Below are 11884 nucleotides of genomic sequence, written 5' to 3' on the forward strand. Positions count from 1 at the left end.
CAACTTAGACCCTGAGCCCAAGGGAGGGCGGCAAAGGAGGCCGCGGCGAGGCGGGAAAGCTGTGCGGCTTTGGAGCGCCGATGGCTGGCCAGAAACCTGGCTCCGGCAGGGCAGGGGTCCGCAGGGTCGCGCCGCGCGGGGCGGGGCCGGGGCGGAATCAGGAAATTCCCAGGAAATTCCTTTCCATCCCGGCACTCCCCGCCCCCCTTCCCCGGGTGCCGACCTCTCCGGACCCTGGGAAACAGAAAATGAAATGCTTTTCGGGTTTCCTCGCGTCGGTCCCCCAGCCCCTGGCAGCTGTGGGCTTTGGAGCGCGTGGGAGCGCAGGACGCCGCAGCAACGGAGTACCGGGCCTTCCTGCGGGCTGGGAGCGTGTCCAATGCCCCGGCGGTTCCTCCTGGGGCTCCCGAGCGGCGGCCGCTCGGTCCCCGAGCTGGGGGAAGCGTCCCCCAGCTTCGGTCCCGTTCAGTTTAAGCTGGTGTCACATGAGCCGCGCGGGGGAGTGGGAACCCGGGGAGTGGGCGGGGGCGTGCGCGCCGGGAGGGGCCCGCCCAGTCCACCTATATGCGCCGCGGCCCGGCTGACGGATGCCAGGAATTCCCAATGAGAGGCGAAGGGGGGAAGTTTGGGCAACTCGGCCTGGCCAATGGAGAGCCTCCGGAGGGCTCTGCCCCTGCCCCTCGCCCCCGCCCGCCTCTGCGCCCGCAGCGCTAGTGTGTCCGCCTCGCTCAGTGTGCGTGGAGATTAGGTCTGAGCGCCGGCGCGAGGTAGGCAGTTCGCGAGCTCCAGCCGCCGCCGCCGCCGCCGTCTCCAGCAGCCGCCTTCGCCCGCAGCGCCGCGGCGGAACCGGGCGCAGGGGAGCTAGCCCGGCCCTGCCAGCCCAGCCCAGCCCTAGCCCCAGCCCAGATCGTCCCGACTCCCTCCCCACGCCGGGGCAGCAAGCCGCAGCCGCCGCCGCCCGAAGAGAAGGTGGAGGAAGAAATCAGCCCCTAGCACGCGCGCACCATCCATCATGGACCATTATGATTCCCAGCAAACCAATGACTACATGCAGCCCGAAGAGGACTGGGATCGAGACCTGCTCCTGGACCCAGCGTGGGAGAAGCAGCAGAGAAAGGTTAGCAACCTCCCCGGCCCGTCGCACCCCTTCGCCCGGGGCAGCTCGGCTCGCGGGGTCTGGGGTAATGGGCTGCGAACCGGTTCCAGGCGCGCACGAGCGGGGGCGGGGGATGCGCGGCCGCAGCGAGGTGGGGTGTTGGGTTACAGGCGCGGGGCGGAAGGGGGAGCGCCCCGGCCCCAGAGCCCGCGAACGCCGAGGCTGAGCGCTGGGAGGTGGGGCCGCCCGCGGGCAGGTCGCTTTGGGGCGGGCTACCCAGGCCGCGGGGCTGCAGTCGCCGCGGCCCCGCGAGGGCAAGGCGCGGGGGCGGTGCTCCGGAGGCTGGGGCTGAGCCCGGGGCTCGGTGGCAGTTAGCTCCGGATCGATTTTCCCTTTCCTTCCCCGCCCCTTGACCGCCTTTCCATATGGCGTGCCGTGGCAGCGCGCTTCCTGGGTCGCCTTGGTACCTGAAGGGGACAAGCTGCCTGGGGTCCTCCCAGCCTCAATCTGCCGGCCGAGGGGGCAGCGGGCATGGCGGGATTGGCACCCCCCTCCGGGTCTGTGTGGAGGTGGACATGCCGGAGTGGGGTTAGGGCCGAGAGAACCCGGGGCCAAAGCGGGCTCCCCAACGGGCCCTGTGGAGGCGGGGTCAGGGCGGCAAACCGTTTTATTGCTTAACTCCGTGCTTGGTAACTGCGAACCGAGATGAGCTTGCGTCTGCGTCCTGCCTCTCCGATCCCCGCTTATTCCTGGCAGATGGCAAATTTGGGCAACTTGATCTGAGCTGAGGGGCTCGGTAGGGCAAGGCATTGTCTCTGGGGATATTTGGGGTCAGTCCTTGGGGTTCCATGCTTAGCCACCGAGGCGCGTCCCAGGCCGCGTGCCGGGTGCGAGCTCTCCCACGGGCGCTGGGCTCAAAGCTGGCGAGGGGACCCGGGCACAGTGGCCGGTGGCAGGAAGAGGTCTGAAACCACTCTTGTTGGGGGGAGGGAGCCCCAACCGTGCCTTTGCTTCCTGCCTGGGCGGTGAGCTCTTGCCCCAGGCAGCCACGTACCCTGAACACCCTTTTCCCCCTCCCCCGCGGCCCGCTCCCATCCGGTCCCTTCTTAACCCCCACCCCCACCTCCACCCCTCCGCTGATCTGGGAATGAGGTGGTTGGGGGGGACACAGGATGGCGCGTCCTCCTGGATAGTGCGGTTAGGGCTGGGCTTGAGGGAGAACGCTTATGTCCAAAAATGGTAACATTCATTCCCTTTTTTAAACTTAAAAGGGGGGGGGGGGAGTTTAGGGAGCCGACTGAAGTTTTTTTTCAGCCAAAGGCATCCTGTATTAGCTCACTCAGGAATCCTAAGCCCTGAAACTGGCGCCCTTTTACTCACTTCATCAGACAAGCAGAGGTAATTTAAAACAGCGCACAAAGGGCTTCCCAAAGCAGGGCGACCTGAGCCCCAGGGTCTTGGCTTCCGCTGGGCCCAGCCCTCTGCAGCCGCACCAGAAGGCTGCCCTGCTTCTAGCCGACCTCTTTGCCTTGCGGCTGTTACTTAAACACCCCTCCCCCTCTACCTGTCGGGCCCCTCGGGGAGGGCTAGGGGAGAGGTGAGTCCCTCCCTCACCTGGTTTATCTGCTGGGTCAGTTGGACTGTTGGGGAGTTGAGAATGAAATAAACTGGAGATTCTAATAGGAGTAAAGGTTGGGGAGTTTCAAGGTGCACCTTCGTTGAGAATAGATTTTTAACTGGACAGCAGAAGTGGGATTAGTGTGTGATGGATGTTTGGGGGTCTTCTGTGGCGGGGTGGGTAGAAGAGTAGAAATTTCTGTTTGCCTAGCACCTACTGTGTGCCTGGTGGGTGGAGTGACAGGACTGCCCAAGAACTAGGAATTAGGTCCTTTTAAGGACTGTGGGACTAAGCATTGGACCTGCCCATGGTATTCATTATTATCAAATGAATGAGTGAGTATGGGGGAGAAAAATTAGTGTCTCTCTTTCTCTCCCTACACACACACACACACACACACACACACACACACTCACTCACTCACTCACTCACTCACTCAGAACTCTGACCTGGGTGGCCGTGGGTGTGCACCAGGGTTTTGGGCAGCCAGGTGGGAACAGGGTCACCTGGGAAGGTTGGGACAAACCCCACAGTTCCAAGAGCTGGCATTGGCTGATGTATGCTGGGCGCTGTTCTGATCGTGTATATTGTTTCAGTTGTTACTCCCAGCAGCTCTGGGAGCCGGGCAACAGGAGGATGAAGAAATGAGGGGCAGAGGTGGAAGTAACCAGCCTAGCGTCCAGACAGCTGCATGGGGGGGCTGGGTTGCAGTTGTGCTCCAGCAGGCAGCTTCCCCTCACTCGTTCGTTAGTTGGTGAAGGAGGCGGGAAAGCTGGGTCTGGCACCCAGAGCCTGCAAAGATCTCGGACCAAGGGGAGCCAACACCTGCTTTGGTGGGATTGATGGAGAAGGCCCACAAGCTCTGGGCCTTGACTGAATCTGGTCTACAGCTCCCCCACCCCACCCCGCCCCCAGGCTATTAAGTCTCTGTAACCTCAGTTTCTGCACATTTCCCCTAGTTCTCAGCAGGCTGATGGGGATCTAAATTGGTATTATAATGGGAGGATCAGACTTAAAGTAACTTGGTGCTTTTGATAGTCTCCCTGCTGACCCTGGGAGGTGAGGGTTGAGCGGGACCAGAGCCAACGAGTGGGACAGAGGGCGACCGTTCCAGATGGAGGTGGGAGAGTGAGGGTGGGGTGAGGAGGGGCAGAAGGAGGTCACAGTGCTGTGAGATACAAAGGCCACTGGGCACGAGGCTGTGGGTGAGACTTTGGGCCAGTCATTTTGCTTCTCTGAACTTTTATTAGTTTGTTCAGCAAGTACTTTTGGAGCCCCTACTCTGGGCCAGGCTGGGATCCCGGTGCAGAGGGTGGAGTGTGAACTAGACAGGCCAAGTCTCTGTCCCCGTGGCCCTTCCATTCTGTTTCCTCCTCCGGCCTGCTCTGCCCACCCCTCAGGGCTCCTTACAAGCATCAGATTAAATAACTTCTTGGGTGACGCCAAGGCTGATACAGATGCTGGTAGAAGTCTGTGCAGGTAGCAGGCATGACTCAAGAACCTGCCTTGGGTTGGCCACAGCTTGTCCCTTCAAAGAGTGCTTCAGTGCAGAGTTCATCATGCTGGGCTCCTTGCCTCAAGACACAAAATGCCGTGGCTTGGGGGAGTTTACTGGATTTCACAGTCTTTCTGATGTTGGAGGCTGAGAACTGAAGCCATCTTTTCTAGGGGCCCCAGCTCTGAATGCCCATCTTTTGGGAATGACCAGACTCCTCAGTTTATTCCCTCACGTGACTCTCACCCACATCCTTGTGTGTGTGCTCATGTGTGCCTGGAGTCAGGTTGGCTAGATTTTGAGTAAAATCCTGGCTCTACACTTGTATGCTTGCAGCCCTGGGCAAGTTACTTATCTTTTCTCAGCCTCCAATTTTTTATTTATAAAAAGAAGCTAATACCTCCCCCCACCACCCCCTTTACCACTAGGTCGAAGCAGAGGATATGTAAAAGGGCCTCTTCTGCTGTTCAGTTTTATTCTCTCTCTTCCCTCTTAAATCCTGGAGGCTCTGGTGTACTGTGTATTCCCACAGGTGCCAGCCTGGGTTTTTGTTCTGTTTTTCACATGTAGGACCTTAATTAATATTTGTTGAGCTGATGGATGTTCAAACAGAGAGACGGCCCTGGCAGGTGAAAGAAGGTAGTTGTAAATAGGCCCAGATCCTGATTCCGTATCTACGTCAAGCCAGGTTGTCAAGCTAGGTTGTCAAGCTATGTGGCAGGAAGAGAGGCTGCTTTATTTACATTTGCTTCTGGACTTCGAGGGGCTTCCTGGTGGCTCAGCAGTAAAGTGTCTGCCTGCAATGCAGGAGCTGCCCCGGAGACATGGGAGATCCTCTGGAGGAGGGCATGGCAACCCACTCCAGTATTCTTGCCTGGAGAATCCCCATGGACAGAGGAGCCTGGCGGGCTATAGTCCATGGGGTCACAAAGAGTCGGAGTGAGCATGCACACATCCATGTCCTGGACTGCGAGACCATTATCAGAGGAGCTACCAAGGTTACCCACCAAGGTGGAGGATTGCAAAGAGGGGGGAGTCTGCCGTAGGTGGGTTTATCTGGGGAGGATCAGGACGTCTGCCTACCCTGAAGCCAGGAGGTTAGGAGTGAGTGATGCCTGGTAGGGATAAAGCCTGAGAGAGGAGAGAATTGGCCCTCATCTCCGTCCTCATACCCCTAGTGTTCACTCCTTCCCGATTCACTCCTCGTCAGTGTCCATGGGGGCAGGACCCAGCCTGTCCTGTGCTCTGCAGAATCCCTAGTGCCTAGCACAGAGTCAGATCTATTGCATGTGGTCCAGAAATGATGATGAAATAATTGGATAAACCTCGGGTATGGCTCCTAACTCCAGGCCAGAGCAGTAGGGATTGGGATGAAATGCTTTACATTCCAGATAAACCATCCCTTTCTGGGACCGGATTCTGGCTCCAGCCTCTGCAGGTGGACATACTCTGGGCACCCTGGTTCAAGTCTTCACCCCCTCACTGGCTAGCAGTGTGATCCAGTGTGAGTCACTTACCTGCTCCTGTGCCTGATGATACCAAGAGGGAAATGGGGATAATAATTGTTCCTGCCTGAAATAGCTGAGTAGAAGCTTACAAACCAAGTAAGGTATGTAGGGAATTTAGCATAGCACATGGAGTATAGTGAGTGCTCAGTAAATGTTTTGAGGAACCAGAGCTGCTATGGCCTTTTTATGGTGATGCTTTTTTTTTTTTTATGGTGATGCTTTGAGATAAGATGTAGTATATAAATCTGCTTCCGAAGGAGGCCAGGAGTGTGTGGGAGTTGTGTTGCCCTTGACCTTTGACTCCAAATTCAGCGCTGGCTTATTGAGTGTTACCCGACCTTTCCGTTTGCTCAATCCCTTGCCTACCCTTTCCCTATTTCCTGGGAATCCAGGATGAAGAGATGAATGCCAAAGTGCTTAAAAACATTGTTGGCTGGTGGTAATACAGGTAAAATGACCTCAGAGTGTCTTCAGGCCCCTCTGAAAATTAACTGAGTGCATTCTACAGGCCCTGCTCATACCCCCAGCAGCTCACCCAGCCCTGCGTGGCTTCTGATTGCAGCTGCTTCCTCTCTGAAACGGCCCACCTGGGTGCTCTGAGTGCAGGTGCTCAGCTAGTTGGTGAAGTGGTAGACAGAACCTGGAAGAGAGATTGGAGAGATGGATGGGCTGGGAGCCTCAGGGCTGCCCTGGAGAGATAGATATGAGAGGGCCTGGGGCACGGGGCGGGCCAGACTTTCTAGTTCTGAGCAATGATGAGACCTTGAGGGGCTGCTGAGATGGGCTTGTAGGATTCAGCCTCTTCAAAAGGAGGAATCTCACTTCCTGAAGTCTTGACTTCTTGCGGAGGGCTGCCAAGGCTTCCTTGCTCAGTGGGATGGGGCCTGGGAGAGGCCCTCACCCCTGGGACCGTCCCTGGGGACGGTGGGCGGTTCTGTGCGAGGAGGTCACACCAAATGGGTGTCCTGCCACCTGGGATTTGTGGTTGGGATTTGGGGCTCCTCTTTCCAGCTTCTCAAGGAAGGCCTGGGGCTGGGCGCCTGGCCAGTGGCCACAAACCATAAACTTGGCTCGAGGACTTGTCACGTGAGATCTGGCGCCTCCTGCCCTGCCAGGGTAGGGCTGCCTGAGACATGGCCCGGCCACAGACCTGCTACTGTGTGCCTGCTTCTCACCTTCTAGTCCCTGCATAGTGTGAGAACAGCGGCGACGTCTCCTTGTAGAGGCAGTCTGAGCGCTGATTGAACCCCCTGTTAGGTAGCAGATACTCCATCCAGGTGGGGCTGTGACAATGATAGGTTAGATGCAGAAAGACAGAAAATCCCACCAGGCCATACCAGTCACAGCCAGGGGCATGGCGCTGACCACTGCGGGGCAGGAGAGGTGACAGGGAAGGTTCTGCTGGGAAGCCTTTCCTTTCCCTGGCAAATAATCAGGGGTGGTGGTGGTGGGGTGTGTGTGTTTGTGTGTCCAGGGGGTAGGGCTTCCCCTACTGGAGGGAAAGACTGGGAGGAGCAGGGGTGCCAGTGAGTCCACTTGCCATTGTTTTCCCTCCTTGTCCTCCTTCCCCATTCCCTTTGCCCCTCCCAGAGCTGACCTCTCACCTTGCTAGGAGGCCAGGCTGTTTGTACAGCTCTTAGGTTGGGCTCTGGAGCCCCACACCTCTGCACAGGTGTTGTCATGCAGGTGTTCTCGGGACTGTCCAGCATGAGCTCCCACTGAGCTCCCCCCATGTGTGACCCACCCCCACTTTTCCTGGGACCTGGTGTGCTGCTCAGGGTTGAAGTGTCAGGGCATGTTTCTGGGACCCTGCTTTTATCTGAGTGTGGTCAAAGGGCCCATGTCGCTGCAGGAAGGGTCTGGGGAGCTGGGCTGAGTTACTTACTCACCTGGGATACTGAAAGGGTCCCAGAGCCCACCAGCAGCTGGATATGGTTTGGACAGTCCAGTCAGCAGCTCCCCAGAGGGGTCACAGCTAAGAGGCGGCAGGCAGAGGGACCCTGTAACCTGGGTTCCATAGTCCTGGTCACACTGGGTCACCCTGCTGGGACTGGGGATTTAGCCCAGGGTGTGCCGTCTCCTTTGGCGATGGCACAGTATCCTAAGTCCTAATTGCCCAATCTTAGGCAAGACACCTGGGGAGTGGCCGGGGCAGGGGGTCCAGCAAGGCAAGGCTCAGCCATCCTGGGAGCCCCTAACACAGGGCCAGGATTCCTGCTGGTTCTTGGGCTGAGCATCAGGTCGGGGAACCCTCCCTCCTCAGTGGGTAGAGGGTAACCTTGGGGAGAGGGCTAGTCCTTCGCTCTCTTGCTTGTCCCGCCTGGTCTTCCTTCACCCGCATCACCCCCATCCTGGCTGGAGGTTACTGGCAGGATCTTGCTGTGCAGGGCACCTTGTGAGTCTGGAGTAGTCACACTTGGCCGCAAAGATATGTAGGCAACAGTCACAGCCTCACCCTGCCCCCTCCTCGTGCTTGTTCGGCCACCCCAGGTGGGTGGGTGGGTGGGTGTAGCAAGGCCTCCAACTCCTCTCAGAAAGAAACTGGCTGTCCTAGCTGCCTGCTAGCGGAGCTAGGAACGGGACTGGATTTTTTTTTTAAGTTGAAGAAATTCTTTTTCTTATGATAATCACAGTGGCTCACCCTTTCTGAGCATGTGCTAAGCATTCCACCCGATGCTAAGGACTCCACGTGCATTAATGCATCTAATCCTGCGAGGGGGATACTCTGACCCTGTTTCACAGAGGAGAGAACCGGCTCAGAGCAGTCACATAACTTATCCAAGAACCCACAGACGGCGAGAGGTGGAGCTGGGTTCTGAAGCCGGGCGGTGTTGCCTCCTCAGATTTTGCTCTGCTGCTTATAAAGCAAATGCTTGCATTTCTAGCAACATTTAACCAAAGCCAAAATATATACAAAACAAAACCCGGTGATGAAAGCATTCTGGAATTAGATAGCGGTGGGGGTTGCACAACCTTGTGAATATACTAAAAACCACTGAACTGTAGGCTTTAAAATGGGTAACTTTGATTGTTTAAGAATTATATCTCAACTTTAAAAACCCTCAGCTAATGCTAATTTAGGAAGAGAATGACAGTTGCCTTTCATCCCACTTCCCAGAGGTGAGCTCTTTCCATCCTCGCTCCCCTTTTTCTCACTTGTGAGTCCACCTTTTCTCTCTCGCTCACTGTTTATTAAAAGGTCAGGGATCCCGGTTCATTGCGAATGAGTGGGAGAACAGAAGAGAAAAATAATCAAGAAGGATAGCTTTCATAAAAAGCCTGATGTGGCCCTTTTCTTGGAAACTGCTTGAGACTAGATCCCAGATAAGCACAGGCAAACAGAAGCCTGGGCTGAGGGTGGAGGTGTGTCCTTCCTCATTGATCAAAGGCTGAGCCAGTCCCATGGGACCTGCCTGCTTGGCCTGGGATTACTTCCCACCTTCTGCCATCCCACGGTTAACAGGGAGGGTCTAAGTGGGGCAAATTTCCCTAAGTCCTGAGGCATGAAGAGGGGAGGGCAGAGCCAGGGTCCTCCCCCAGGAGATAGCTGCCCATTCTTAGAGGTTGCCTAGCAATAGTGGGAACAGGTGACTTAGCCCACTACAGAGGTGGGAGGAGAATAAAAGGCAGCTGGGATGGAAATCGGGAGTAGATGCAGAGGATGCTGTTACCCTGGAAACTGCCTGCTTGGTCCTTGGCTGCAGTGGGCTACTTCTGGGCTGGGATCCATTCTTCATTGAGAGATTGCGGGGTCCTCTCCAGGCCTGTCACCCACAGGGTTGGGGCGGGGGAAGGGGATGTAGAGAAACCTCTTGCACATGGCCTCTGTGGGGGATATGTTCTCCGCAGCCTCGTTTAACATTCACAACAGCTTTGTAAGGCATGTCGGATGATCACACTTGATAGATGAAGATGCTGAGCTTAGAAATATAGAATAACAGGCTCACACCCAAAGGCTCACAGTGAGAAGGGGCTGGTACCCTTGGTCCTTAAAACAAACATTTCATTTTGGCTTAAAGCATTTCATGTGCCCAAGATCTGGGAAGGAATGTAAACACTATCCACCTTCAGGGAAGGGAAGAGAAGAAGATGAGAGAAGCGAAGGCTAGAAAGAAGAGTTGTCTGTTTTATATCCAGTGATCAACCAATAATATTTATTAAAATGCCTTGGTTCTCCAAATAAGTAAAAAAGACTGTAGTTTACACTGATTGAAGTTTGCATGGTTTAGATTATCTCAATCTTGAAAAAAAGCCCTTTGAGAAAGAGACTGTTAACTTCCCTTGTTACTATAGATGGGGAGATTGAGGCTCAGAGGGTTTAAGTAGGTTTCCAAAGATTGACCAGCTAATAAACAAGTTTATGAATGAACCTAGGCAGACTGACCTTGAAATGCCACCCTTCACCGGAAGTACAGATGCACCCATTGCTATCTTGGAGTTTATGTTTTAATTGAGACAAGGCTTACATATATAAGATAATAAGGAATAGCTTAAGATGGAATATAGTGATTCCCTGGTGGCTCAGACGATAAAGAGTCTGCCTGCAATGCGGGAAACCCAGGTTCGATCTCTGGGTTGGAAAGATCCCCTGGAGAAGGAAAGGGCGACCCACTCCAGTATTCTTGCCTGGAAAATCCCATGGATGGAGGAGCCTGGTGGGCTGCAGTCCATAGGGTTGCAAAGAGTGGGACATGACTGAGCGACTTCACTTTAAGATGGAATATAACCGAATACTCATTAGATGGGTCATGATTTTTAACATTTATGCTTTCACATGTGTCCTCTCCTTTCACTGTGATAAAAAGACTTGTGAGGTCTTATTCCCATTTTATAGACAGAGAAAATGAGGCTCAGAAAGGGGGAGTGGTTTTACCAGGGTCTCTTGAAGTCCGAATGGGGTAGAGTTGGTTTTGAATCCAGGTCTTTGACCAGAGGGTCTGTGACACTAAAGGGGTGGGTACAGGCCTTTCTGAAGTTCTTCTTCTGGGTTGAAAAGGCAGTGGAGGATTCTAGTTGTATTTCTCCCCACCTTTCAGTAGAAGGAGTAACCGCGGGGAATAGACTCCAGAGCCTGGTGGCCTCTCCTGGAGGTGACCCTATCTGTGGGGGGCTGGCTTCCCTGCTATGAGGGTCATCCATGCCCCCTCCTTCTCTCCTCCTTGGGACCCTTCAGCTTCAGCGGCTCCTGCTGGCCCCTCTCTTTGGTCTCCAGGGACACCTAGCTCCCTTTGAACCAGGTAGCTGACGCTCAGTGTTTGTTTTGACTTTAGAAGCCTGTGCCTGTAAATACAAAGTTGCAGGTTCTGATTTGAGCCTTGAGGCTGTTAAGAAAGTGGGTGAGGGTGAGTCTGAGGGCTTAGGTCGGGGTGAAATGTTTTGGTTTTCAGTGCTGCAGGCCCGGCCAACGGACAGAATTTGGGGGGGGGGGGTGGGGGAGACTGTGCCCTTCCTGTCCCATCCCATCACCTTGCAGCTGAGGGTCTAAATCAAAGGCCATGATGAGGGCCTAAATCAAAGCCATGATGGTGGAAAAGTGATGGGGGTGGGGAGGGAAAGGAACCTGGTCTCTACCTTGTTTTTCCTGTTCTGTGGTGGTGGGTACTGGGCTGCGGAGTGTGGTTGCAGGCCTGTGATTTGAGGCCAGGGCTTACAGGGGAGCATTTTTATGGGCCTGAAGATTTATTTTTTAAAAGTCATCTGCAAAGCTGATTATAACCAAGGGGAATAGAACAGAGTGGTGCCAGGCTCCGTTTTCAAATCGTCTGTAGGTGAAGTGACCGGAGGGGAGGGTGCGGCAACGTGGGTGGCCCCCTTCAGGCAGGTCTCCTAATGGAACTTGGCTTTCCATCTTGGAAGAGAGGCGGCAAGTCCTGCCTGTGGGTGGGAGGGGCTTGTTACTGTCAGGCTCTGTCTTTCTCCTTATGTCCCATGTGGACACGTGCACATGTCACAGCCTGTGGTTTGAGGATGGAGAGAGAAGTGGGACTTTTAATTCTTCTAAGTCCCCAAACCAGAAAATGGGATTCCTGCCTCCCCAGTGTGAGGCTGTCCTGGGGGCAGGGCCAGGAGCTTTGGGGTCCCAGGTCTGTTTTGACCTCCAGGTCTGTGAGCAAGGATGTGTCTGTTGGTGTGAATGGAGGTGTGTGTGTGTCTGTGTATGTTTGTGT

General features: G+C 55.2%; 1 protein-coding gene across 3 annotated transcripts in view; it reads left to right on the forward strand.

Annotated features, from left to right (window-relative positions):
- Positions 1–682: 682 nt before the first annotated feature.
- Positions 683–11884, forward strand: part of ACTN1 (actinin alpha 1) — a 97413-nt gene continuing 86211 nt past the window's right edge. Inside the window, exon 1 of one of the 3 annotated variants that reach the window (XM_040226215.1) lies at positions 683–1117. In XM_040226215.1, the coding sequence (XP_040082149.1) occupies positions 1013–1117 (105 nt within the window). In that variant the 5' untranslated portion in view covers positions 683–1012. The remainder of the gene's footprint in view (positions 1118–11884) is intronic. The other 2 variants (XM_040226217.1, XM_040226216.1) reach the window with 2 other exon arrangements.

The sequence above is a fragment of the Oryx dammah genome, unplaced genomic scaffold (genome assembly GCF_014754425.2).
Source record: "Oryx dammah isolate SB20612 unplaced genomic scaffold, SCBI_Odam_1.1 HiC_scaffold_26, whole genome shotgun sequence".
Classification (NCBI taxonomy): Eukaryota; Metazoa; Chordata; class Mammalia; order Artiodactyla; family Bovidae; genus Oryx; species Oryx dammah.